The 27,935-nt window shown below is 34.9% G+C and overlaps 1 protein-coding gene across 6 annotated transcripts in view; it reads right to left on the bottom strand.

The window, feature by feature from the left end:
• The window catches only part of ORC3 (origin recognition complex subunit 3), a 61,252-nt gene that overhangs the window by 18,401 nt on the left and 14,916 nt on the right, over positions 1-27,935 (bottom strand). For 5 of the 6 annotated variants that reach the window (XM_038554687.1, XM_038554685.1, XM_038554688.1 and 2 more), the window contains 8 exons: positions 27,264-27,415; positions 25,860-25,993; positions 24,027-24,186; positions 21,793-21,906; positions 17,734-17,867; positions 17,199-17,262; positions 8,016-8,132; positions 7,083-7,162 (listed from right to left, as the gene is read on the bottom strand). In XM_038554687.1, coding sequence (XP_038410615.1) covers positions 7,083-7,162; positions 8,016-8,132; positions 17,199-17,262; positions 17,734-17,867; positions 21,793-21,906; positions 24,027-24,186; positions 25,860-25,993; positions 27,264-27,415 — 955 coding nt within the window. The remainder of the gene's footprint in view (positions 1-7,082; positions 7,163-8,015; positions 8,133-17,198; positions 17,263-17,733; positions 17,868-21,792; positions 21,907-24,026; positions 24,187-25,859; positions 25,994-27,263; positions 27,416-27,935) is intronic. The other variant, XM_038554686.1, reaches the window with a different exon arrangement.

Genomic DNA, 27,935 nt, shown 5'->3' with positions numbered 1-27,935 from the left:
TACAAAAAACCATATACACAGAAATCTTCAAAGACAATACAACAAAGCATTTATATATGGTAACAGGTGAAATGGAAACCAAAAATATGCCTGATGCCTCTAAGCCTTGATATTTCATGTTAGATGCCACTTCCTCTGAGAAACTGCTCAACCTCCTTAATGAAGGTTCACCATCCAGCCTTTTAGCTCCTTAGCCCCTGAGACCTCACCTGTCACAGCACTTACTACTCTGCATTGCAACTGCCTACTTGTCCACCTTAATCTCTCACTTGACCAAAATTCAGTGTACGTAAGACCCAGGGTCATCTCTGTAGTCACATCAGTGGCTCTACCTATCAAGCATTTAAAAAACCTTTTTTGAACAAGGCAATAAATGGCCTTGCCCCCCCCCCCCCCACCCCGTCGTTTGATGACCTCAGGCCTTAGTGAACAATAGTTTCTCTACTGACAAGCTGGTTCACGTAAGAGAGCACTACTCCCAAGTAATAGTGCCCTTTGAGGAAACCATGCTCTATCCTGTTTGTCATAACAAGTAAATTAAATTACATCATATGGCTAGAAATGACTTTAGTAAACTAAAATATATTCATATTATTGATCTATATACTTTTACATTTTTATATATCTCCTATATTTCTTTTCCAAAAGAAAAAAGTTGTCAAATTAAGTTTGATTAGCAATTTCTGAGTTTTTTTTAATTTTTATTTATTTATGATAGTCACAGAGAGAGAGAGAGAGAGAGAGAGAGGCAGAGACATAGGCAGAGGGAGAAGCAGGCTCCATGCACCAGGAGCCCGACGTGGGATTCGATCCCGGGTCTCCAGCATCGCGCCCTGAGCCAAAAGCAGGCGCCAAACTGCTGCGCCACCCAGGGATCCCAATTTCTGAGTTTTTAAAGGAACATTTCTTAGCTACCTGCTCATTTTCGAGCAGAAATTAGTAGGCACTAAATATTTCACAAAGAAAAACTTAAAAAGTTCATATCTTTTGTGTCTGTTGAGATAAAAACCCACTGCTCACTTTTAGCAGTGGAATGTCTTGTTTCAGTTTTGGAACCAATCTGAGATCACCTCCCTCAAGCCAGCCAGCTTCTCCAGCAATAAAGCCATTTCTTTTCCTTTGATGGCTTCATTTTGTCCTTTTTGTAGTCTCTTCTTATTCCTCTTATTTTCTACAACAGTGTTTCTCAAAGTGTGGTCCTTTGGGCCGATCATCTGTCCAAATGTGGTGGAGTGCTTATTAAATGCAGATTCCTTCTGCATTTAATACCCAGGTTCCCAACAGATTCAGAATCTTTAGGGAGGGCAGCCTGGGTAGCTCAGCGGTTTAGCACCGCCCTCAGCCCAGGGCATGATCCTGGAGATCTGGGATCGAGTTCCACGTCAGGCTCCCTGCATGGAGCCTGCTTCTCCCTCTGCCTGTGTCTCTGCTCTCTCTGTGTCTCTCATGGATAAATAAATAAAATCTTAAAAAAAAAAATCTTTAGGGGGAGGGTAAAAGCATACATGTTCAATACACCTCAGTTGATTCTTATGCACACTAAGGCTTGAAAATCAGTACTGTAAAAACTATGATTCTCAACATCTTTTTCCTATAAAATGAACTTCAACAATTCAGCTGTTTGGTTTTACCACAAGTGTACAGATGACTGTGGAGGACCTGGTGTGATGCAAATTCAGACTGGCAATCCCTGGTCTAAGAAAGAAATTGTATTTTAACTGTACAGTCTCATATTCCTTCTGCATGGACAAATCTAGATCACCAAAAGTTAAATTAGGCTATTTAGGAAGCATCACATAGATTGTGGAGCCGTACTGTTTACTGTTTTTCTTAACAGTAAGAAATCTCATCTAAAGTTGCAAATTCAGGAAACAATGCATTATTTAGATTTCAAATTTCTAGTCTCTTTGAACTAAGCTAAACTGATCAAATGTTAATATTATTACTTGGGTCATGTTTTTTTAACTCAATGAAAGCTGAACTGACCTGCTAATATATTACTGTTTAACTCAAAAGCTTTACTCAAAAATTAGAGCAATTTCTTTTAACCTAAATTCCTGAAGCAATCAATCAACTTCGATTTACAAATCTGTTTCTAGAGCAAACTCATAAGGTTACACTTGGGATAAGCAGACTAGACACTGTGGTTCATTTATAGATCTATACCCTGGGCCAAGATGCCTTGTGCCACGGTGGGATGGGGGTTTTGTGTCCATAGGCACTTGCTTGGTTGGTTCACTTTAATATCTGTGGTGTGCTCTGAACATGGACAATTGGCCACAAACCTACAGAAATTACTTTTTATACTATCTCCCAAATAATTGAAATAAGGCTGAAAAACAGACTTGACTTTGAAGATTGATTTAAATTCCAGCTCTGTCAGCTGCAGAAAAGTCACTCAACTCAATGTTTCTGCCTCTGGCTTATTTGGAAGAAAATGAGATAATCCTTGAGTAATTCTCAATTATTGGACAAGGGCAGAATAAATTCCCTCAGACGACAGACACACTTCTCATTACCCTCAACTCAAGAATCACTGCCATAGTAATCCATGGCAACTGATATGAGATCAGAATATTCTTCAGGTCCAGCTGATGCATAATTCCTGTAAGTTTAAGACTCTGACTTGTAGCAACCCTTAAAACCTTATTATGGAAGCAAGGTTTTAAAAAACTTTTGGTCACGTGTTTGATTTCTAGATGGCTATTTAGAAATTTTCTTCAATAGAAAGATAAATTTTTCCTCTTAAGGTCTTTCATAGATGACCACAAAAAGCCCAGTGTACTCACCTAGCGTAGTGCTGGGTTAGCATCATTTTTACCACTTACTGTTCCCAAATGGTATTTTAAATGAAATATATTCATATATAATGATACATGCTTGAGTGAAAAATTAACCAACTCATATCCTGTATAGGGATTTGGTTTTCATGCTTCAAGAGTTTACTGAAAGAAGAAAGTTTACGGAAGACATGCAGAACTAATGGACTCATGCCAAATTACGATCTTATTATAAACACATACCTGCATGCTCCCTGCACGCACATCAGTTGTCTGTTGCACACATTTAAAAAATAACTGTGATATAAAATCCTGTAAGTTTTTTTCTACTCACAAGATATGGTATTTTCCCCCATTATAAACATCTTGTAAATACATTTTAAAATTGAGGTAATTAGGGGCATCTGGATGGTTCAGTCAGTTAAGCATCTGCCTTTGGCTCAGATCATGATCTCAGGGTCCTGGAATGGAACCCGGCATGGCATTGGGCTCCTTGCTCAGTGGGGAATAGATTTCTCCCTCTCGGTCTGCCCTTCCCCTGCTTGTGCACGCTTTCACTCTCTCAAATAAATAAAATATTTTAAAAAATAAAAATAAAATTGAAATAATTAACATATTAGTTTCATGTGTACAACATGATTTGATTATTTGTATTTATTGTGGAATCATTACCATAAGAAATCTAGTTAACATCCATCACCACAGTTATAAATTTTCTTTTTTATGATGAGAACTTTTAAGATCTATTCTCTTAGCAACTTTCAAATATGCAGTATGTGTTATTAATTACAATCATCATAGCACACGGTACATCTCCAGTACTCCTTTATAACTGGGAGTTTGTACTCTTTGACCACCTTCACCCATTTTGCCCACCCTTCCACCTCTGACAACCACCAATCTGTTCTCAGTATCTCTGAGTTCATGTTATGGCAGGACTTCCTTTTTTATGGCTAAATACTTTGTGTGTATATGTGTTTCTTTATCCATTTATCCACTGATGGACACTTAGCTTATTTCCAAGTCTTGGCTATTATGAATAATGCTGCAAAATACACATGGGAGTGTTGGTATCTCTTTGAGTTAGCATTTTCATTTCTTTCAGATAAATACCTAGAAGTGGAACTGCTAGTCAAAGGGTAGTTCTATTTTTAATTTTTTGAGGAATCTCCACACTGTTTTCCATAATAACTATACCAACTCACATCTCCACCCACTGGGTACAAGTTATTTCTCACCACTTGTCATTTTTTGTCTTTTTGTTATTAGCCATCCTAACAGGTGTGAAGTGATATCATTGTGATTTTGATTTGCATTTCTGATGATTAGTGATGGTAACCATCTTTTCGTGTACCTGCTGGCCATCTGTATGTCTTCTTTGGAAAAATGTCTGTTTAAAAAAGTGGGCCGAGGATCTAATCTATTTAGTTGTATAAGTTCTTTATAGGTTTTGGGATATTAATCCCTTATCAGATATATGATTTGCTAATATTTTCTCCCTTTTGATAGGCTGCTTTTTTGTTTTATTATTGGTTTCTCCTTTACTGCATAGAAGCTTTTTACTTTGATATAGTCCCACTTATTTATTTTTGCTTTTGGTGTCAAAGCCCAAATATCATTGCCAAGATCAACGTCAAGGAGCTTTATGTTTTCTTCTAGTTTTGTGGTTTCAAGTCTATGTTCAAGTCTTTAATCCACTTTGAGTTGATTTTTATGAACGGTGTAAGAAAGTAATCCACTTTTCCCACTATCATTTACTGAAGAGATTGTCCTTTCCCCATTATATATTCTTGCCTCCTCTGTTATAAATTGTCCACCTGTGAATTTTTTTGAGCTCTCTGTTCCATTCATCTATGTGTGCTTTTTTAATGTCAATACTATACTCTTTTGATTACTACAGCTTTGTAATATAGTTTGAAATCAAGAAGCATGAGGTCTCCCTGTGTTCTTTCTCAAGATCGTTTTGACTATTCTTTGGTGGTTCCACACAAATACCAGGAATTAAATACTTTTTAATGGTCACAGTATATTTCATCAGGTTGATCTGTGGTTTAAAACATGTCAGTTTCCAGATAAAAGAATTTTTTCACAAGAAATACTGCTTTTAAGGAACTTAAAAAAATCAAGCTAGAAATGTTTATTAGACTATGTTTCTATAGCACCTTAGTTTTTCTTCCCAAGTGACATTCAGTGATCATTTTAATCTTATTTTCTCTCATGACTTGAACTGTTTGAAGATAGGTGATGTCTGGTTTCCTAAATTCAGATGATTCCTACTTAGAATGCTAAACCCTGACTTTTTGTCCACATCTAATCTGCACAAAAGGGAAAAGAAATCCAATATAGAGATTCCCAGATTCTTGTAATGCCCAGGCTCTTACCTCTCCTTGCTGCATCTCCTTTTATCCTTAGAGCTTTTTATATTCCTGTTTCTGACAGTTTAGCACGATGGCTAAAATTTCATTTTCTATTTGTTCCTTCTGCTTTTACTCAGAGCTGAAAACCCATATTTTAGATTTCAGCAAAGAATAAAGGAAGGTACAACAGCTATGAAGTCAGATCTGGATTAAAATTCTGGTTCCATCAACAGCTAAGAGATCTCAGGCAAATCATCTAAGCCTTGTGTGTGCTTCAGTATCCTGAGTTGTAAAGTTTGGATAACAGTATTGGCCACAAAGGTGTGCTTGTGTATTAAACAGGAAAAGATACTGAAAGGGCCTAACACACTGCTAGCCTTGATAAACAGTGGTTATGACTATAACCATTACTATTATTGCTCGTGTTTTCTTACCCTAGTTTGGAACTGGCATTTGGCATTCTTGATCCTTGACCTGTACCCCAAGATTACCAATGCCAGAAAGATACAGAAAGAAAAGAATAAGCCCTCTCTGACAAAGGAATCTATGAATTTGAGAATACTCAACCAGAAAAGGAAGACAATCACTAATCACAAAGATTAAAGAGGACACTCAGCAAGAATCAACTGGGTGTTCAAGCAGTCAGGTTGACTTGAATAGAAAGTAAATGAAGTCTCAGTTGACATACAGAAGTACACAGAAATCTCTTACTGGCATTAAAAAAAAATGAAATAAAACATAGCTTTTCAGTGGCAATCTAGTTTCCATGGGGAGTTATTTTTCCAGATAGCATAAAATTAGTTTCCTATCTTAAGCTGCACCTGCTAGATCACTAACATTTGAATTATTAAGTCTCTGGACTTAAAGTGCTTTCAATGTGAATTTTCCTCCTACTGTGCCCATCTGTTCTTTTCTTGTGGGCCCAGAGGAAGCCAAGACTTAATAAATATTCAGTTCTCAGACTTTTTTTTAATGATATTTTCATATACGCATTTATATTCACGGAGGAAAATAAGTCTGTGTGAAGAAACTTAACTCACATTTGATTTCCCTTTTCCCATTATCCAAGTGGTCATTATTTTTGTTAGACTAAAAAGTCACCATATATATGAGAGGTAAAGCCAAGAAAAACAAAGGATTATAACTTTAAAGGCAAATTTGTCAGGGTGATAAGCAATCTCTGAAATCTGATAATAACACCAAGATAACTTATTTATTCATATAACATTAAGTAAATAAACTTATGATATCCAGTGTTCATGCAGACAGGGCTGGCCACTGCTTGCTCATCATTGCTCCTCATCAAGTTCAGCAGTGGCCTCCTTCATAGGATGCATTTTATCAAGTGATACTGCTCCTCCACCTATCCTGGTTGGGGCCATGGCAAGCTCACTTTCCATGACTACTTTCCCTGCCATGACATCAAGCTGACAAGATTAAAATCATCCATACATAGGACACCTGGGTAGTGCAGTTGGTTAAGCGTCCTACTCTTGGTTTCGGCTCAGGTAACAATCTCCAGGTTGTGAGACAAGACCCAAGTCAGGCTCCATGCTCAGTGTGGAGTCTTTGCTTAAGATTCTCTCTCTACCCCTTCTTCACCTTCATATATCACCCACCTCCACCCCCCGCACACTCTCTAAAATAAATAATGAAAAAATAATAATAATAACCCATACCTAACCTAAGTTCTCCTCAGGTAGTGTCAATATTTGACTAAAAACATTTATTTTACTTAAAAAAAAATCACAAGTTCATAAACAAGGTAAAGCTAGCAAAGAAATGGATGGTTGCTATATTAAAAACACAAACATAAATTCAATATATATACAGATATTAGACACAACATGGCTACTTCTGAAAACTCTTGCAGGCAGACTTCTGGAGGAGGGTGTTACTTATTGGCAGGCTTACAGCGGACAAAAAAGAAAACAAACCAAACTACCTCAGCAGCTGCAAGGCTGACACATACTCCTCTGAATCCCATATGTTCTTTTCTAAACAAGTGCAGTACAGCTCTCTGATCTGTAAGTAAAAAGTGTATTTGTGAGAAACCAAAAGTGATGTATTAAGTTATACACTACTTGTTTGTCAAAGTATCATCAATGGTCAAGACAAAAAAATTAACCTTATTAAAAGCAACCATTATCTTTAGAGGACTACAGACTGGGCATGCATCAGAATACCATTTACATAAAAGCAAAATGAGACCATATTGGGATTGGCTGATACCACTGATCACATTGCAATAAGTAATAAAATAAAAATGATATGTGATTATTAAAAAGAATGCTTAATGGTAGAAATCATCTTTAAACAAATCATTCACATGTATTTACATTTGTCTCTAAACCTCTGAGTTAAGAACCCAAAGATTTAGGAATACAGAATTACTCTACTAACATCCACTCTCCAGATGGTTCACAGGTTTCCAGTATGACACAAAGGCCAGTGGGGCATAATTTTGCAAGCACAGAAATGCTGCCTCCCTTTTAGTTTTTTTGTGTAATGCAAGGTTAACCATTAAGCATTCTCAAATAGATTCTTTTTTCCATTTTGATAAGGTGAGGGATCAGCTCTCTCGGCATACATGACAAGGAAGTGTGAAAGAAAAAAAGTTAAAATGCCTTAGGACAAATACATTGCAGGGGAAGCAATACCACCAGGATTCATGTGGCTGCTTCTAGTTGTGGCCATCAGAACAAAAAATACGGTTTCAATTACCAGTAATGTGTACAGCTGGAATGGATTTAGACTGTGCACTCAGTGCACGATTTGGATCCATTTCAAATTTTGATGCCTGAATGCTGCTGAAATCAAAGCAAGAAACTACTAATCTTCCTACTGCAGAGATTCCAAATGAGGAAGTTTTGGTTACCTGTCGACCCAATGGGTACTTGGGAAGAGAAGAAGTGAACTGATGAAGACATCTCAAAACCAGGAAGTAATTTGAATGGTAAACATGTAAGTTTTCTAGTAATGATTGTATTTCCTCCTAAAAATCAGAGAATACATTAAAAATACATAAGTTAGTAATGAAAAGAATAGAGTCTACTTCATTAACATGTTATTAATTCCTGGAAAACTGATAAGATTCAGAATTATAAATTAACCTCCTCAAATTTTGAGAATTAGTAATCCACACACAAAATCTAGGATAAAAGCTGGGCATCTTTGATTTAGTAGCAAGTCTGGTGATACCATACACACACCAAAGTTAATACTGTAGTTTCCTTCTACCTGTACCATTGCCATGATAACTGGGCTCCCCAAAACGCACCTTACTGGATACCTCCCTGTGCCAGTCACCTGATGTATGCCACAGCAAGGCAGGCCCACTACCATCTACCTCGCTGGCATCAGAAAGAAAGGTGAGGAGGTCACCAGGGAGCGCACTACAAACATAATTCACAGTGACTGAGGTTCCACTTATGGCCTATGCTTCTCTTAAAGTACTAGTAGAACTGTTTTTCAAAGGGAAGAAAGACTATAGAAGAAACACCACAGGTGACTGATAAATCCTTGCCTTTTGTTGAGAATCCCAATACTGGTTTTATTTAGCTTACCATTAAGAAAAAAATCTGAAGCCATCAAGCTTTATAATTTAGACTCCCAACAAGTATAATATGGGAGACAGTGTCTTAAGAAACTGATGGGATGATTAATCTCATAAATCAGTTTCAAAAGAATTGGGGGAGGGGTAGTGAATAGAGGTGTTTTCTAGAACCTTCTGAAATAGTTTAGAAATGACTTTAAAACACTACATCCTATCAACATCCAAGTATTTTTCAGACCTCAAATACTTTTATAACTGCTTCATCCTGTAACATTTTCTAAAGAGGATTATGATCTGTGGCATGGTCTTCATATTTTTTTCTTCTCTAAGAAGTCAAATGAAGGACTTTAACTGCTGGGCTTGACTTTTTACCCCAGTAATATCTTGCAGACACCCATTATTTTTAGCAGTCAAGCATACAGAAAGTAACACCTAGATATCAATAAATTCAAGCAAACCTAACCTATACAAAACAACAAATCTGATATATTTTCCTAAACACTTAGAAATCAGTTCCTTCATTAGTGATCTATATGTTATTACCTGAAAGTACAGGGCAAATGAAGGAAAACCTTTTAGTATCAAAATGTTTTTCCTCCCAGTATTTTAGTTGGCAATTTCAAAAATCTAGGTCTCCTATCACAACAAAGGGTACTTTAACCACCACTGGGAAAGTAATATTAATTCTAATTTTACAATAGGTTATATGTAACACAGAAAGTGCATAAAGCCACTAATTGTTTGCCTTAATGTATGCCTAAAGAGCTTTTAAATAAAGAAAATATTCTGGAGAGAAAGGAATCCAACATTGAATAATAATCATACCTCACACTTCTTGCACCACCTATTACTTTTGCTTTGTAGAGTAACTGCATGTACAAATAATGGGTGAAACAGAACTGAATTTACTCAGATAAGGAGAAAAAAGAAATAACACTTCGTGGGCAATGTTACATTCCAGGAACTATGCCTTGGGTAAGGGTGAGATGAGGATTATGCACATAATCTTCTCCCAGATGGTCTCAGTCCCTTTATACTTCTGTGTGATTATATCCCTGTGCCTAGTGGAATTGTATCGCTTAAAACATGTTTTGCTTTGTTCACACAGCATAGGAAACTATTTCATCTGATGCTCAACTGAGGAAATGGGAGTTCTGGTTTCAACATTGGAAATAAAACCGACTATACTGGACTTCATGAGAGGCGATGTGTTATATCCTTCTAAGGGATTTTCAAGAGTTCTTTTCAACATCCCACACTTTTGTCTTATGCGCTGACTTTGGAAAGAGATTTCACTGTTGTTTATATCTGTGTTCTTCTCAGCTGCAGCAGAAAACATCACAAATGATTAACTTTCTTCATGTAACCTATTCTCTAAATTCTTTCTTACTGAGATACGTATCTGCAAATGCCTCTCTACCACCTATCCAGATCAATAATTCTTGATACACTTTATGAATACATTTATAGGTTTTGACGCAGAGAAAATTCTCTACTTGATACATTACTACAGATCACAGTCTGCATATGTAAAAACAAAACCTTTTGAAATAGTAATTCTATTTTCCATTTGTTAAATTTTTCTTCTGGCATCATTGCTATACACTGGTCATAGCTGCCACTGTTTCATTTCATAATTGTGTTTAAGATGATTCTTCTCAACAGAGCTATATTTTGCCTAGTAATATTCATTATTTCCCAAAGAGATACACTTTCTTATATTCTTGAAACATGAAGACCTCGTGATCTTTCCTAATCTTTGATATAGAGACACAAACAGAAAGAGATTTCTCTATCAAATACTCAAATACCCATTGCTTCTCCTCAAACATCCACACACACTCCATCCTTAGGTCCTTTCCACTTGCCATCTCTCTCTTTGGAATTCCCTTCCTCCAGATTTCTGCATGGCAAGCTCTGTAACTTCCTTTACTCTTTATTCAAAATCCACCTGCTTAAAAATGTCAATCCAACTCCCCATGTACACTAAACTTCATATTCCTTCCATCTCCTTCATTGTTTTCTCCTTAGCAATGATCACTAACACATATTTTATCCATCTATCTCGATAGCACGTAAGCTCCATGAAGGTAGAGGTTTTTGTCACTTTTGTTCATTCCTGTATTCTCAGCACCTAGATTAACACCTGGCACACAGAAAACACTCAAAAACTTTGATGAGTGAGGAAGTGCATTAATGAATGGAGGACAACCCTCAGTCTCCCTTCTAAATAAGAGCAATCACTTGTCATCTTGCTGGATGTGGGTCAGATTTACTAATTTTTCAACAAAAGATGAACGTTTGAATTTGTAATGTAAAATGTCTCAATTAGTAAACACTGGCTTGGGTTTTTAAAAAAACACCATGGACCTAAAAAAACCCCACATTAATATCAGGCTGTGGGTTGCCACTCAATGTATTTCTATACGTTTTACATCTATATATAAAACAATGCATTACTAAACAACCTTTTAAATCAGACCTCTCCAAACACATCAATCCTGTCTGCCATTCAATCAAAATCATTCATGTATTATTGTTTACTAATATGACAAAGCCTCTGTTGTTACTGAGCTGGTTATGTTTTTTGGAGAGGAAATCAATGGTTATGTAAACTTAAATATAAATAGGTTAAGAAAATATGATCAGATAGAATTATATTTGCCATGATGCTTAGTTTTTGCAATCCTCTTCTAATTTCCATAGTCTTTATCACTTCTGCGTCCAGATTTTAGTTATAGGGTGAAGAATGACCCCAAGAAGACTTAAAGAAAGTATGTAAAAATGGCTGTAAATTTTTATTTGTTCCTTTCAATCAATTCACTGCTGGCAAAATAGATACTGGATTTTAGGAATAAGAGGTATCAGCTGGCCAAGAACACAGCATTTTCTCAGTTATCATCTTGCTAGAACTAAGCATTTTTCTCATTAGAGAAATTTTGGCTGACAGTGTTTGATTCTCAGTCTCATCATGTGACAGCTACCCAATAGAGTGCCAAACCACAACTGTCTCCCAGCTTTGGTGCGGCACGAGTGCTTGTTCTCTCATCTGTCTCAGCCCTTTGTTCCCCCTGTTCAGTAGCACTTGATGAAGGGTTTGGATTTGAGCTGCCACTTCCCACCACACTACTGGGCTAATGTCTCACTCAACTGATTATATGAAGTAATTTGTTTTGCAGTCATTTTCTTCCTTCTCTTTTCCTTTTATCATTTTTTTCTAATGGATTTTTCCCTCCTCCTGCTTTTAGATCAAAAGAAGCAGAATGAAGAGGTGGAGGCAAAAGTGAAAAGCAGGTTTCTACCAAACTCGTGATCTAATTGTGCCTTTTGATCATGAATCACCATGAAAAACTTACTAAATGGTGAAAAGAACTCCTTGCTCTACCTCTAACTTGCTCTGTGACCTTAGAGATAGTTTACTTCCTCTCTTGGCTGCAGTTCTTCACTTGTCAAATAAGTATACTGAATAAGGTTATCATTCTAATAGGTATATATTACAATTCTAAGTCCAAGACTTGCTTCCTACCTCAACTGATTTAAAATCTAGCTGGGTACATAGGGAATAGAGACATAAAATATTAATGAGTCAGAATAATAAAGCTTCAACTGTCACTGACAAGGGATTGAACCTAAGTTTTCTACATAGCATAAAGTTGAACTCTTTAAGGGTTGAAGTCAAGCCAAATAGCTTTAAGGAAAATCTGAATAAAAATATACTTGATTTTATGTGAAATACATGGAATTAGTCATTTATTAAATATACTGAGCATAATGTAACTTTTTGACAAAACAGGATTAACATCAATAGCAAATCATTACTAGTAATATAGAGGGTGTGGTTGGTGTTCACAGCACAGGATTAAAATGGATCTATTCCTAGATATGGTGTGAAGACTTGCTTTTTAAAAAAAGTCTTTTGAAAATAAAGAGTATATATGTGTGTGTGTGTGTGTCGATGTAAATGATATTGGTATATATATATACACACTTGTATAAAATATACAACTATACATATTTGGTGGGGAGAAGGGGAATGTTTCCCTTTATTTGAGCAGCAGAATGTACTGCTGCATGACACCTATCAAACTATAATGGGCAAAGCTGCCTCACACCAAGTGGTTTTCTAAGCCTCCTATAAATTATCCTTACTGTTAATTTGCTACAGTATTTGAAAAGCACATTTGCAATTTCTCAAACACTAATATAGAATCTTAGGCACCTTCTCACCAACTCACCAACTTATACTGATTCTTCAAGAAGCGTCACAGAAAATGTGTGGGCTTTCATGTCAGGTCTGGGTATTAAAGCCACATCTTCCATTTGCTAATTGTGACACTTTAGATGGGCAAGTTACTTACTCATTTTTGTGACTCTCCTCATCTATACAAAGGGATAAAAACATCTGTCATATGCAGTGGCTGTGATTCAAAATGAAACAATGCATTAAAACTATCTACTAATTGGGAAAAGCTGTTAATATTCCATTCTCCCAAAACATTTGTTCATCGAAAGAAAAAGAATTTCTCACTATTCAAAAAATGGTTCCAGTATTTCAAGGCCTAGTGTTTTTTATTATCAGATAATAATTATGCAAATATGATATGAAGCCACAATCTTCCTCAAAGCTTTCCTTAAATACTGGACTTGAAACAAAACTTCAGGCACAAGCAATAATAAATATCATATCTTTGTAATTATGAAGAATTTGAAGGTTCTGTTTAAGGCATTCTGACAGCTTAATTTCTCATGAACTGTTGTTTCTTAAGTTAAAGGTTTAAGTTAAAAAAACAGCTTGATTACTAAAGCAACACTATGAGGCACAAACATGGTAAAAATACAGTAACCTCTCCTTCTGTTTCACCTAAAACCCAGAGTTAATAATTTACCTATCTTCAATTAAACAAATGCACTAAAATAAAATTTTAATGAGGAATCTAAATAATTTAACTAGGCAGAAAAAAATTACTACTAATCTCTTTAATGAACAAGTAAATAAAATCATAATATTTTAGAGCCAAAAGAAACTTAAAGACTATCTTGTTAAACTTCTACCACAGGATTCAAAAGCTAATGAGTCATCAGAAGTTTTGCATTAATAGGAGCTTGTGCAAGCCTATTCTATTCAGCTTACATGTAGGAAAACTTGTTAACTGTCAGAATATACTTTTTGGCCAGTGTACCCAGCTGCACTGCACAATCAATCATTCATGAGACAGACTACTCAGAAATGAAAGGATGCACAGAATCTTTAGTCTTTTGTCAGCTATATATGGCCTTCTAATGTTGTGCCTTAGTTGAACTTCCTGAAGAATCTTCTACAAAGGTATTATGGGTTAGTCAGCTGAATTTTTAAATTTTAAAGACACTCTCAAAAAACTCATGAATTTTATGAAATATGAAGCTGCCATTATCGTTTAAAAGCTATTAACTATGAAACTGAGCATCTATAATTCTAAAGGAGTCACAGGTTTTTGTTTTGTTTTGTTTTTTAACATTTTGAGTCCAGTCAGAATAACTGAGATGAGTCATTTAAGTGAGAATTTAGGTTAGTTCTAAATTTAAGAAAAGAAGGTAGGGGAAACAATAAACATTTCCTCCAAGGAATCAATCCAGTTGAAGTGGTTCTCAAAGATGATCTTCAGGGATGCCTGGGTGGCTCAGCGGTTGGGCACCTGTCTTTGGTTCAGGTCGTGATTCCAGGATCTGGAATTCAGTCCCACATCGTGCTCCCTGCATGAAGCCTGCTTCTCCCTCTGCCTGTGTCTCTGCCTGTGTCTTTCATTCTGTGTCTTTCATGAATTAAAAAAAAAAAAAAAAAAAGAAAAAGAATCTTCAGCCCAGGAGCATCAGCATGACCTGGGACCTTGAAGGAAACACAAATTCTTAGGCCCCACCTATGAGATACAAAAGCTCTGGGAATGGAGGTCAGAAATCAATGTTTTAACAAGCCCTCCAGGTGATTCTGATATATGTTAAAGTTTGAGAACCACTGGTTTAGTTCAACAGGGTAGAAAGCAAAGTAGATTTTCAGAGCAGAAAGAATCTGGATATAAACAGTATAAATTTCTCTAGAGTGTACTTGGAGGTCTAGGTCTTCAAACTCTGAGTATAGAAAATGGATACAAAGTGACAAATTCTACCAGTTGGCATGTATATATAAATGTAACTACATAATCCATATAACTATGCAACATGAGTATTATACATAGAATATATAATACATAAAATTATGTATTCATATTGATCTTAACTTTCATCATAGTGAAAAATAAGAATACTTATGATTTAGATTCATAAAAGTTTTATTGTATATATAAAAGTTTTATTGTAGACTCATTTGCTGAACAGACTTTATTATTAACCCTATAAGGAAATCATGCTAGGAATTACTGTCCCATTTTATAGATAAGGAAATTGAGGTTTAAATAGGATGAGTGATTTGTCTAAGGTACACCTGGTTAATGAGTAGCTGAATTGAAATCCAAGATTCTTGACATCAAAATTAAGATCTCCCTTGTATTGTGTAGTATATTATCATGTGAGTTTTTTCTAATTTCTTTTACTGTGGTAAAATACATATAAAAATTGATTATGTGTTTTAAAAAAACTATAAAAAGAAAAAGCACTATAATAAGAATAATTTATACCAAGATATTTTCACTCTAAATAATAAAAATTAACACACATATTGACTAATTTTTCATAGACGTCTTCTGTCCTTTGAATTTAGCAGGTAACCTGTACATAACTTTTTTAGGGTAAGGGTATAGATCCTTGTGCACCTTCACATTTCTCACTATGTAAAGTCTCAAGAAAATATGCCTTTAAATAACAAAGAATGCATTCCTCAAATGAATACAGCAAAGATAATAATAAATGGGGCTGATAAGTGCAACAGGAACAAGTATAGTATAAATAAATGCTCAAAAAATACATGAAAAGTTACTGAGAAGCAAAGATCAATGTCAAGCTCTTTCTATAACAGACCAGCCTAGAGATTCTCTTTGTCATCTCACTGGTTAAGGGTACTTTTAAAAAGCTATTCCTAGCTTCTAAAAAAAATACTCTAACAGGAAATGCACTTGGCAACTAGCTGCTCAGCAGAGAGCTAATCCATCTAATCTTAACTCAGTAAACATGCACACATCCCTTTCCACTGGTCCTTAAAGTTCCATTCTACCAAAACAACCTGCGTTAGGATCTGAACACTTCTTATACTGCTCTAAAAAGGTCATAGAGATTACTAAAGTAATTATTAAACCTAGTTTAGAAGTGATTTTATATTATGGCCCAGTGTAGATCCTGCATTAGAAATACCATTTAACAAAAGCCATTGTTCACTATCATATTGTATGTCAATTATACCTTTTTTTTAAAATAAAAAAGCCATTCTAAATATTTTTGAGTTTACAAAAAGGAGGTAAATTAGTATTCAGAGCTATATAGCACACATGCCCTCTAGGGACTAACACTCTTTCATTCAAAATTTGAAAACAGCATGTATCAGCAAAACCTACACATAGTACTAAGGCTATTTCAATCTCATCTTAATTTTATTATAATTTTCTAACAACTCTTTCCTTAAAAAAGGCATGAAGAGCCTGAAAACAAGTGTAACACGATGCATTTCTAGTTGTCGGTCCTTATTAAGGGACTTATTAAGTAAAATGAAGGTCCATTCTTTCCATAAATCACAGTATCACTCTCAATACTGATATGGAATGGTTTCCAAGATTAAGTGCAAAACAAAACAATATGCAGACCAGCGTATATACCTATCTTCTGTTAAGATAGGGAATTCCTACATTATGTGAAATGCCTTGTGTACATGAAGAATATTTCTAGAATGATGCATAAGAAACCAGTAACACTAACTGTATCTAGAAAGGGGAAGTGGGTGGAAGGTAAAGGTGTGAGAGTGTTTTCACTGTATATTATTTTTGCCTTTTGAATTACATACCATGTCCAAGTATCATTTATTTAAGAAAAAAAAAAAACAACCTTCCTTTGATATTCCCTATGTTGTATTGCTAACTCTTAATTTTCTAAGCTCATTACTTCTTTCCTGGCATTGCATAATCAATATGTACTGATATTTTTTCAAATGAAATCAATACCCACTTAGCAGTCGGTCCTTAAGCTGCATGGCTTCTTTGTGCCCTTATTTATGACAGCCTTTAAAAGAACATTAAAATGAGACTGCCTGCAGATTCAAAAAATGCTGTGTGGAAATGAAGTTGAGATCCAAAGTATTTTCAAAATACACCATAGGATAAATCATAGTTAACACTTTCTCAATAAAAAAGGTCATCTTTTGGAACTAAAGTTTTGTGTCACCTTCAAGTCACATTCCCATATGATTATTAAGACCCACTAATGGACTGTGAAAAGCATATTAGGATGGACAGATATGTTTTATATATAAATAAACATAAAGACGATGTGCATATTGTTTCTCATGAAGAAAAAAGAATAAAACTGAAACAAATACATCCACATTCCTACCTTCAAAAATCTCTCATTGGTCAATAATGCAACTTGCTTTTCTGAAGCTTGCTTTTCCACGTACCTAAAATTTTCACCATCCCATACACAAAGAGAAAAAAATTAAACATTCTAAAGATGTGAATATCATATGAGGAAAAGAACTACTTAGATTGGTGCTCACATTCTTTTACTTCTTCTCAAAAATAAATTCAAGATAATAGTTATGGTTTAATGCTAATTTTTAACTCATTAAATCAGCTATACTTCATAATCTAAGGATCTAATCATAAACAAAAGCCATAAGCTCCAGAATCAGGAAATGTTATTTATAAAAGTAATTCTGGAGAATCTGCAAATTATGTCCCTTTATAAAAATATTTTTATGTTAAATTTTCAAGTCCAACAAAATCTCATGATTGAAAACAGGATTTTACTATGCTCTAAATAAATAGATTATTTTTCCTTTCTCCACTTCAAAAATAGCTAGGTCTGAGATCCTATTTTACTCCAACCTCTATTATAAGATGTGTTAAACATGCACTTCTCTTTTTACCTTCTAAAAGATGGAAGACGTCGGATGTTTTCACATTGATTATCTGATAAAAAATTTATTCTTCTCTTGGCTTCTGGGAGGTTACAGCACAGAACACTGAGGGGCTGGGAGTAGAAATGTTCTAACAGAGAAAGCTGAGACAAATGGGAAGATAGGAAAAAAAATGTGAAGATTAAATTTATTTGTTTTAGTTTGGCAGTAAATTTTCTGCCCTATGTCTAATTTTAAGGTTTTGTTTTTCTTTAAACAGTAAAAGTATGTAATAATCACAATAACACTGCAAACAATGCATAAATGGTTCTATATCTTTAATATTTTAAGACTGATTTTGTGGACAAGGTCAGAAAATTATAATCTGTAAAGTATAAACCAGACGAAGCATATAAATGGATAGACTAGGTCTCTGCAGAAGCAACTCACAATAACAGTAAATATTGTGGGACTGGGACGTGACCTCAGAGTCTAATAGATTCCCAAATACTAACAAGAAAGCACCCATCTAAAATCAGTGAAAAAATATGTCTGCTGATTAAATAAAAATGTTACAATGGTAGAAGCTTTGCCTACTGATAAAAAATAATAATGAAAAATGAGGGATTGCTAAAGAAAATATATATATTTTAACTGAGTTTTATTTCATGAGAAAAAAATGGTACAGTATCTGGTAAATTTTAAGTGTTATAGTAACTAGAATGCTGTGGTCTCCACAGTATAAAGTGGAATGATTTTCCATATTCTACCAAAACTCATAAGATGTATCTCATAAGACTATCCAAATGTTAAAAACTAACTCAAATCAACTTTCTCAAGACCAATTTGGTTTCTCCAGATAAGCTAATACTGGAGAGACGGCTTCCTAAATATTGGACAAATTCATTCTTGGAATGGAAAATAGAATTTCCCATCACAAATTAATAAATAAACATGCTGACTTATATATCAGTATTAAGGTATTTGAGCTTGATTTGAGCTTCCTGGGTAAACCTATAATAAATTTCTGAGCCTATAGAACTGAGGACCAGATACCCAAGGTTAGAGGAAATCCTCCAAAATAGTTCATTCTGGAGGAAGTTTAAGGCTGTAAGGCAAAGGGCCAGCCTTAGAAACAAATACAAAATAGAAAGTAACTGTTCAGACCAAGTGCTAATTTTTGCACGTATTAACAAAAATCTCGTTTCTTATATTTTCCAATTATATTGTGACAATATTTACTCCAGTGTTAACATCACTTTTTATACATGAGAAAAGTAAAAAAACAAATAGGATAAGAGACTTGCTTGGAAAGAGGAATGGGAAGAAGTCACAGGAGTTATTAGTAGAGCTGTTAAGTAATAAGTATCCAGTATTACTTTATTTGTCCAAATGTGTTCTCAAAATCTGGGTCAACTAAAAGTTGGTTAACATATTCATCTGATGAAGGAAACACTTAAACATATACAGAATGATTATATGCCCTACTTAACTCCTATAGGAATCAGGACTTACACATATTTCCCACCCGTGATTAAGAAAACTGGCCAAAGGGGGTATTAATGGCTCTACCGTTTATTAGCTGTGCGACCTTGGCCAACCTACTGTACCAAAGCCTGTTTCTTCACCTGAGGAACTGAGGATAATAGTACCTATTAATGAAACAATGTAAATACTTAGTAACATGCCTAGCATAGAGGAGGTGCTCCGTAAATTATGAGGAACCTATAAAATCATCTAATGTGATCTCCTATTTTACAAATGAGAAAACTGAGACCCAGAGGGAGTACATAATTTGGTTAATGTCCTTTTCTTTGCAAACTACAGTTTGTATTTTCCAAACTCTTTCTTCTCTTGACTTCAGTGTTACTCTATTGGTTTTCTTTATTTAGTCTCTTTTTGTATTGCTGTCAACAGCTTGCCATCAGGTTCTAATCCTAGTCCTTTCTTCATTCCTCTGGGTAATGCCAACCTCATTACGTGACTTCACCTACCACCTTTTAATTATAAATCCTAAATATTTCTATTTTTTTCCATATCTTTCTTAGTGCCAAATCTTTATATCCAACATACTTGCAATTAACCATTTACAAAGAGAAACTCATCTTTTCCTAACTGGTTCCTTTATATTAACACATATACTTAATAAACGGTACCACCTCCAATCCATTTGCCAAGCTAGAACCTGTGAGTGTGTCATCTATGCTCTTCTCTTACACGTCCTATCATCCACTTACTTAGTCCACCAGGTTCTGTTGATTCTATCTCATTCTCAAATCTGTTTTCTCTCTGGTTCCACTATCACTACCTTAGGTTAGCTCCTGTTATATCTTGTCTAGAAAACTGCAGTAGTCCTCAAACAGATCTCTCTCCTTCTACTGTTGCCTTTACCTAGAATGTACTTTTCATTCTAACCTGGTGAGCCCCTATTCCGTAGGCTACACTTCTGTTCTTCTATGGAATCCCCAGGCATGTTTCTTTCACAGCATTGACTATTGAGAACTCTAATTATGAGTAATTCTGCCTCCTTCACTTAACAAATGAGCAATCTGAAGGCAGAGATTTCCTTGTCTCTCTATCTCCAGGACTCAACATAGTTCTTGGCTTATAGTAGGCTCTTGATAAATACTTTTGAGTAAATAAATGAATGAAATAAAATGTAGGAGAGAGGCAAATTAGACATGTGTATCAATTATCATTTAATTTCACATGTTAAGGTAAATATCTTGCTGCTTTAAAATACTCTTTTTAAAAAGTCAGGTTGAGGGGCACCTGGAGTTAAGTGTCCAACCTTTGATTTTGGCTCAAGTCATTATCTCAGGGTCCTGGGATCAAGCCCCATGTCATCGGGCTCCCTTCTCAGCAAGGAGTCTACTTGTCTCTCTCTCCCTTTGCCCCTCCCCCTGCTTGCACACACACACTCTCTTTCATAGATAAACCTTAAAAAAAAACAAAAAAACCCAAATTGAAAAAAAAAAAGATACATATTAGCCATAAGAGAGCACTCCCGTTTTATATTGAGAAAAAATACATATGAGAAATAATTTATATACTTTGAGTCACTACACAAATGTGAGGTATTATCATATTACACTTTTGTACGAAAGGTTACTAATATATTGGTTTTAGGGAACTTGACAATTGGTGTATATTTACAATGATTACACTTTGCTCAAGTATTTTAGGTAGCTGCCAAGAGGAGGAAATAATGTTAACTTAAATAACTGGAGAATGGGGTATTTTTTTTTTTTAGATTAGAACAGATGTTATGAAGCTGAGTTCATGAATTTTCTTCCGGCAATTCATGAAACCTTAGTAAAAATGTATTCCCAATATATATGAATATAAATGAATAAACATACATATATGACTATTTTTATATGGCCCAGGAACTACAAATGTTTTTCATATTAACTGGTTATTTAAAAAGAAGAAAAAGATTATGCAACAGAGTTGTAGCATGCAAAGCCAAAACCATTTAATATCTGATCCTTTAGGGATCCCTGGGTGGCGCAGCGGTTTAGCGCCTGCCTTTGGCCCAGGGCGCGATCCTGGAGACCCGGGATCGAATCCCACATCGGGCTCTCGGTGCATGGAGCCTGCTTCTCCCTCTGCCTGTGTCTCTGCCTCTCTCTCTCTCTCTCTCTGTGACTATCATAAATAAATAAAAATTAAAAAAAAAAGAAAAAAAAAAAAAAAATATCTGATCCTTTACAGAAAGTTTAATGATCCCTTTTATATAGCATTTCTTAGGTAGAAAGTCTGTAAGCTTTCATCAGAATTTCACAGAAAAAAAAGTCCCTTCCTCCCTACCCACAAATAGTTAAGAATCACTGGAATGCAGGGGGCAATGGGGTGTATTTTTTCATTTTTGACATCCTAATTAACACACTCTCTACATTTTGCTGCAAGGTAACAAAGGATTGATAGAACCTAGAATAATAGAACTTGAATTTACTTATTTTAGATTTTGCCATTTAAAATGCCTTACCACATTAAATAGTTTAAATATGCTTATTATTTAAAATTAAATAAAATTAAAATTATTTAGAATTAGCTTATAAATTTTCATACCCATTACTGTCTTACCTGAAGTCCTTTTATAAAGTTTTGAATTGAGAAATCATGATACAAAAATATGTTGGTCAGAATCTGTAACACTTTTTCACTTAGTTTAAATGGAAACTGAGTTGTAAGAAGTAGCTGAAAAAGATAAAAGAAGGGTAGGATACACTCCTTATTGGTCTTTACTCTTCATAAATATCAAGTATATATAACGAAACAAAGAATGATACTATGACACATAATTATGAAAGCTATAACAGTAGCTAAGGGGTTTTTGTGTGTGTGTGTGGGGGGGGGGGGTCTGATATCAACCAAGACTTTTTTTAACCAAGACTTTAATTTATACAACAGTCACAACCCAAAACAGAAGCCATTCATACTACCCCTCCAGAACCAAAGATATCTATCATCTACCATTCAATTGCCAATTAAAAAAAATACAATCTATTAACTACAATCCCTTTTCTCCCATCAGAAGCCAATGAAGCTATAGGCTTTGGCAGTTCTTATTATAAGATTTTTTTTTATCCCTACTGATACACATTACTGAAGAGTAACACATTATGTGCTGTTGAATGAAAAACCTTGTAATAACAGATGCCTATTAAAAAACATAAAGTAGGACTTAAAAAAAAAAACAAAGTAGGGATGCCTGGATGGCTCAATGGTTGAGCATCTGCCTTTAGCTCAGGTCATGATCTTCGAGATCCTGGGATAGAGTCCCACATCGGGCTCCCCAAAGGGAGCCTGCTTCTCCCTCTGCCTATGCCTAAGTCTCTGCCTCTCCCTCCCTCTCTCTCTCTCTCATGAATAAAATCTTTAAAAATAAATATATATATATAAAATAGCTGAATTTGAATTATTCAGCTAATTTTCAATGGCCTATAGGAAGAATTTATATCTGAAAATGAAAAGTCATACTAGGCTTTTAAAGCAGAAACATAGTTATAGAAGACCAAATGCATTTGGCCACAAGAAGCAATTTCATTTCATTTTATTTTTATGTATTTATTTATTTGAGAGAGCAAGTGAGAGCATGGGAAGGAGGGACAGAGGGGAGGGAGAGAGATCCTAAGCAAACACCATGAGGAGCGCAGAGCCTGATGCTGCAGACAGATCCCATCACCCTGAGACCACCACCTGAGCAAAAACAAGAGCTGGATGCTTACCCAACTGTACCACCCAGATGGCCCAACCAAGCAATTTTAAATACTGTAGCTGGAAAAATTTTCCCAAAGTATCAGTATATCAATGGATACCACCTTCATGGGAAAAAAAATGAAGAAGAGGTTAGTAAATAAATGGAAGGTTGTCATTGTTCACCTTCACAAGTAGCATAAGGCACATCTTAAAAAAGTTGAGTCAGGCAACAATTTGCAGAAGGTCATTACCAATTTAGGTAGAAACACAGAACTAATACTAATTTAGGTAGAAAAATAGAGCAAAGGTTTAAGGAAATGTTAGTATGTATTTTCTGTCAAGAGCAGCAATGGCAGAAAAGAGTCTACCAAAAATTACAAATTATTTTACATAACATATGAGTCAAAATATTATTCCTGTTATTAGAAGTCATTAAATTCTATTAAAAATGATTAAAAACCCAAAATTTTCCATTGAATTATGACCGATCAATGGGCAGATATAGAAAGATATTATCAGGGGCACCTGGGTAGCTCATTCTGTTAAGTATCTGCCTTCAGCTCAGGTCATGACCCCAGAGTCCTGGGATCGAGCCCGATATCGGGCTCCCTCTCCTTCTGTCGCTGCCCCTGCTTCTGCTTTCTCTCTCACTCTCTCAAATAAATGCTTTTTTTAAAATAAAATCTTAAAAAAAAAACAAAACAGGAAGTTACAATCATTCTTTTTATAAAGCTTGTATTTTGGGGCGCCTGGGTGGCTCAGTCAATTGAATGTCTGTCTTTGGCTCAAGTCATGATCTTAGGGTCCTGGGATCAAGCCCCACATTGGGCTCTCTGCTCAGTAGTGTTTGCTTCTCTCACTCCCTCTGCCTCTGTGTGTGTATGCGAGCTCTCTCTCAGACCCTCTCAAATAAATAAATCTTTAAAAAAAAAAAAAAGCTTATATTCTGAGGAGGCAATACTGTACCTTATAAAAATCACTAAATATAAGAAATGTGAGGAAATACGTTCAATTTCATACTCTGAGAGATGCAGAAATTTATCACTAACATTTATATTTCTAATCTATTCTTGGCAGTCTTTTCAAACTATTTCACTGGTATAGTTTTTTCTTTTTACCTTATCAAGTACCGTAGTCAGGTGCTCCTTGCAGGACAGAGACTGGAATAGTTCTATGCACAACAGAGATGATACTGCATGAGGAAGCAACCGATGGATGATAATAGGAGATGTGGCAATTCCAAAAATGAGTATTAGTGGAAATTCATGTAGATGTTGACTAGTTTTCAAAGGAAAATAAAAAAGTGGGATTTCTTTCGGGAATATATTTTAACATATCAAATTTCAAATTAAGGTAACCTTTATTTGAATGCATACTGTAGGACACTGCTGAGGAGTATCATTTCAAATACTCAAATTTTCTAGGTTACAGTTTCCCCTATTAAAGTAATACAGTTATTTCTCAGACATTCTAGCCCTGAAATTGCTCTATTAACAGATCCTCTCATTTTATAAGAATAAAAACGTCCAAAGAGATCAAATGCCTCCCTCTAGGTTATATAATCTCAAATGTTACAAGAATTAGGTATCATTCAATTTAACTTCTCACTCAAAGTTTGAGCCCTACCTACGGTCTTCCTAATAGACATCCAGCCTATGCTTTAAGAGTTAAGTGACATGAAACTCAAAAACTTTCAAGGTAACTTGTTCTATTTATGCACATTTCTAACAGACACGACGTCACCCAGCTGTACATAATAGCTAAGAATTAGGAAACTTTCCTTACACACACGTAAGACCAATTTTTAATGGATACCATTTAAAAATGTTACATCCTTTCCTTGTATTCTTAATTCAAATTTATTAGCCATAATTTATTCTTAGCATTCCCAATATAAACACAAATGAGTTCCACAGAGTAAAACAGCACTATCTTTGAGAGCTATTGTGGGTTTGAGCCCTTTGTACCAAGGCTGAGGATTTTGCCTGTTCCCTCCTATTGGCTATTGCTGTTCAGTACTCTATCAATACACAATTCTACCTTCGTAAACGTACTGTGCTTAGATTCTGTTACTGTTGTGAGATCTTTCTCACTTTAGATGGCAAAAGTAGTCACAAGCTTAAGCTCCAAAAAAGCACAGCTCTTCTGTCACTCTTTTTATTCTGCATGTTTAAAGCACGTAAAGCAATTCAGTTTTACCATTAAGAAAAGTCTTAGGATCTAGAAATCTTTGTTTCAATACAGAAAAAAAAAAAAGACACCATCACAATAGGAATTATATTAGTAAATTATAAAACAATATAGCTTTAGACAAGTGTAGCCATAACTATCAAGCAAGTTAACATATAGAAAAAAAAAACAAGATAAACTATATCCTAAAAAATGTACGATGGGACACACATATCACTGGATTTTAAATAGGGGGAGTTACTTCAATTCTGAATCTCATAGGACTGCCTTGAAAATCTAATGAGATCATTAAAGTAGTTTCTCACTTCAAGTATAAGATAATGTTATTTAGCAAACATACTTGCTCAGAAGAGCTATATACAAGTCAGAGCTTCTAAGGGTGGATAGGTATCAGAAAATAAGACCTGGCAAACATATCTCAATCTGGAGTAGTTTATGCATTTAATGGGAAAGTAAGAGACAGATGACCTTGATGAAAGAAACTACATCTTATACTGCCCTGTCATACTAATTAAAAATTGGCTAACTTTAGTCTTTTGATCTCATTCTTAGGTCAAAAAGCAAATGAAAATCTGATAGGAGGTCTTTGAACATTCAATTATAAGGAATTTGAAATCACTTTGGTTTTTATCCAGTTGGTATTAAAATGAAGATTAAATTACCATTCATTTTCTCTGGAAAAGGTTGCTCTTCAAGCTAAAAGTTGTATATTTCCTTAATAAAAAGAATTTTATGTAAAAGCCAGGTGATATATCATCTACCTGCTGATAATTATGAAGTCCTGGAGTACTTTTGTGGTGAAGCTTTCCATATCCTTTAAGATAAGTACAACAGGAGGAGATTGCCATTGGCTAGAAGAAGTCCTCTTTTTCCTGGGCATTTTTGGGTCTGTCTTCTTTTAAGCCATTGTGAAAAGAAGGAATTAAAAGTAAGCCTTACCACCCAAACAATGCTCCAATCACATGTTTATATATCTCCCTTTATTATTTTACAGTAACACTTTCTTTTATTTCTCCCATATAATAAAGAGAAACTCATTCCAACAGTTATTAGCAGAATCCTTCTGTGTCTGACATGGGAACAATAACCAAGAAGAAAAAGATTCAGTAAAATCTATAATTCATATGAAATACTTATATTTTCTACTGAGAAAACAACAGAAAAGGGGAGAAGATTTTCTATAAATTATTTTTTTCCGTAAATAGAATGTTACATATTTTGCTTTGCTTTAAGGTGAAAACTAGTATTTTTAAATAAAATACAATAAACAACACTACTTGCTGCTATGCTACTGTTAAACTTTAAGTTGAAAAGCATCTTTCATATCATCTGATCCAATCTGAATCTTTTAAAGACAGCTGACATAAACTGCATGTAGCATTTGATTTCCAGAAGATTTAAAATTGTGGATCAAATTAAGATATTATGATAAGCATTAGACCCAATTTAATCCCTATATAAAGCAAAATGAAACTTCACTTATGACTGACTTCAGCAAACACCTTTATCAGAAAATGTCACCACAGTATTTTTCCCCATACTATCTGGCTACACAGCATCATAAACTAAAACTGTGGTTTTATGTTGCAGTTCTTCATGAATCACTAAGGTTATTCATTTTCACTAGAGACTGTCATGGTAGAATGGAACCTCTTTTTAGCTTTCTGTTTGTTGGAAATACTTTACTTACAGATCATTTATTCCCCAAGAATTCTAAATGCGGAACAAATTAGATTTTTTTTCAAAATGACTACTTCTCATTGGACTAAGTTGACAGTGGGAACTGGCAGCATGGTTCTACTGTACAAAAGCAAATAAATATGAGGGATCTACCTAAGAGATAACACATTAAAGTTATAGCCATCGTCACAAAGATAGTATCTAGAACAGAACCAATTCCTGGCGTTGTTTTTGTCACTAGATGATACTGTCCTACAAATACAATGGCCTTTTAAGAAATTAAACACTTATCAGAAATTAGACTGCATACTGGAAAAAAAATACTTTTAAATTCTAGTAGCCTTACAAAATAGAAGTAGCTACTATTAATAGCTAAAGCACATAAGAACATTCTTTAAAACAAAACAGTACTACATTTAATATAATTCTAAGCCTCTTCAATCATATGCCAATTTCCTGAGAGAAAATTGTCAGTTTACACTTACCCGTGTGACATTCGTATACCAACTGGAAAGAGAATCCATTGAACAGTGTGTCTTTTTCTGGGCAACCTGAATACTTCCCTCTTTGGTTTCCTCATCTACACAGCAGTCCATCATCAACTGTGAGACCAGCTTTTGCAAAAAATGTTTCATATCTGCAAAATAGATAAAAAATATAAGAAAGCTCATCTCCCTGTAAAACAAATATGAAACATCTGAGAGTTCTTGATCAGTAGATTACATTTGGTAGAAAGTATTTTTCTATACTTAACATTTACACAATATTTAACATATTAACTGTTAACGTTTGTTAGTATCTTCTCCTTAATATTTAAATTTCACGAATTCAGACTAAGTCAAAGCTTATGTATATTGTCCATTATAAATATGTTACCTAAGCTAATGTGTAAACATGAAAATTAAAAATTATATGAGAAACAATATATATATATATATTTATTTTTTTAATTTTTTTTAAAGATTTTATTTATTTATTCATAGAGATGCAGAGAGAGAGAGAGAGGCAGAGACACAGGCAGAGGGAGAAGCAGGCTCCATGCAGAGAGCCTGACATGGGACTCGATCCAGGGTCTCCAGATCACGCCCTGGGCTGCAGGCGGCGCTAAACCGCTGCACCACCGGAGCTGCCCAAGAAACAATATATATTTAAATCAC

Source organism: Canis lupus, chromosome 12 (assembly GCF_011100685.1).
Source record: "Canis lupus familiaris isolate Mischka breed German Shepherd chromosome 12, alternate assembly UU_Cfam_GSD_1.0, whole genome shotgun sequence".
In the NCBI taxonomy this organism is placed as follows: Eukaryota; Metazoa; Chordata; class Mammalia; order Carnivora; family Canidae; genus Canis; species Canis lupus.
This window is presented reverse-complemented; position numbering and strand designations above follow the sequence as displayed.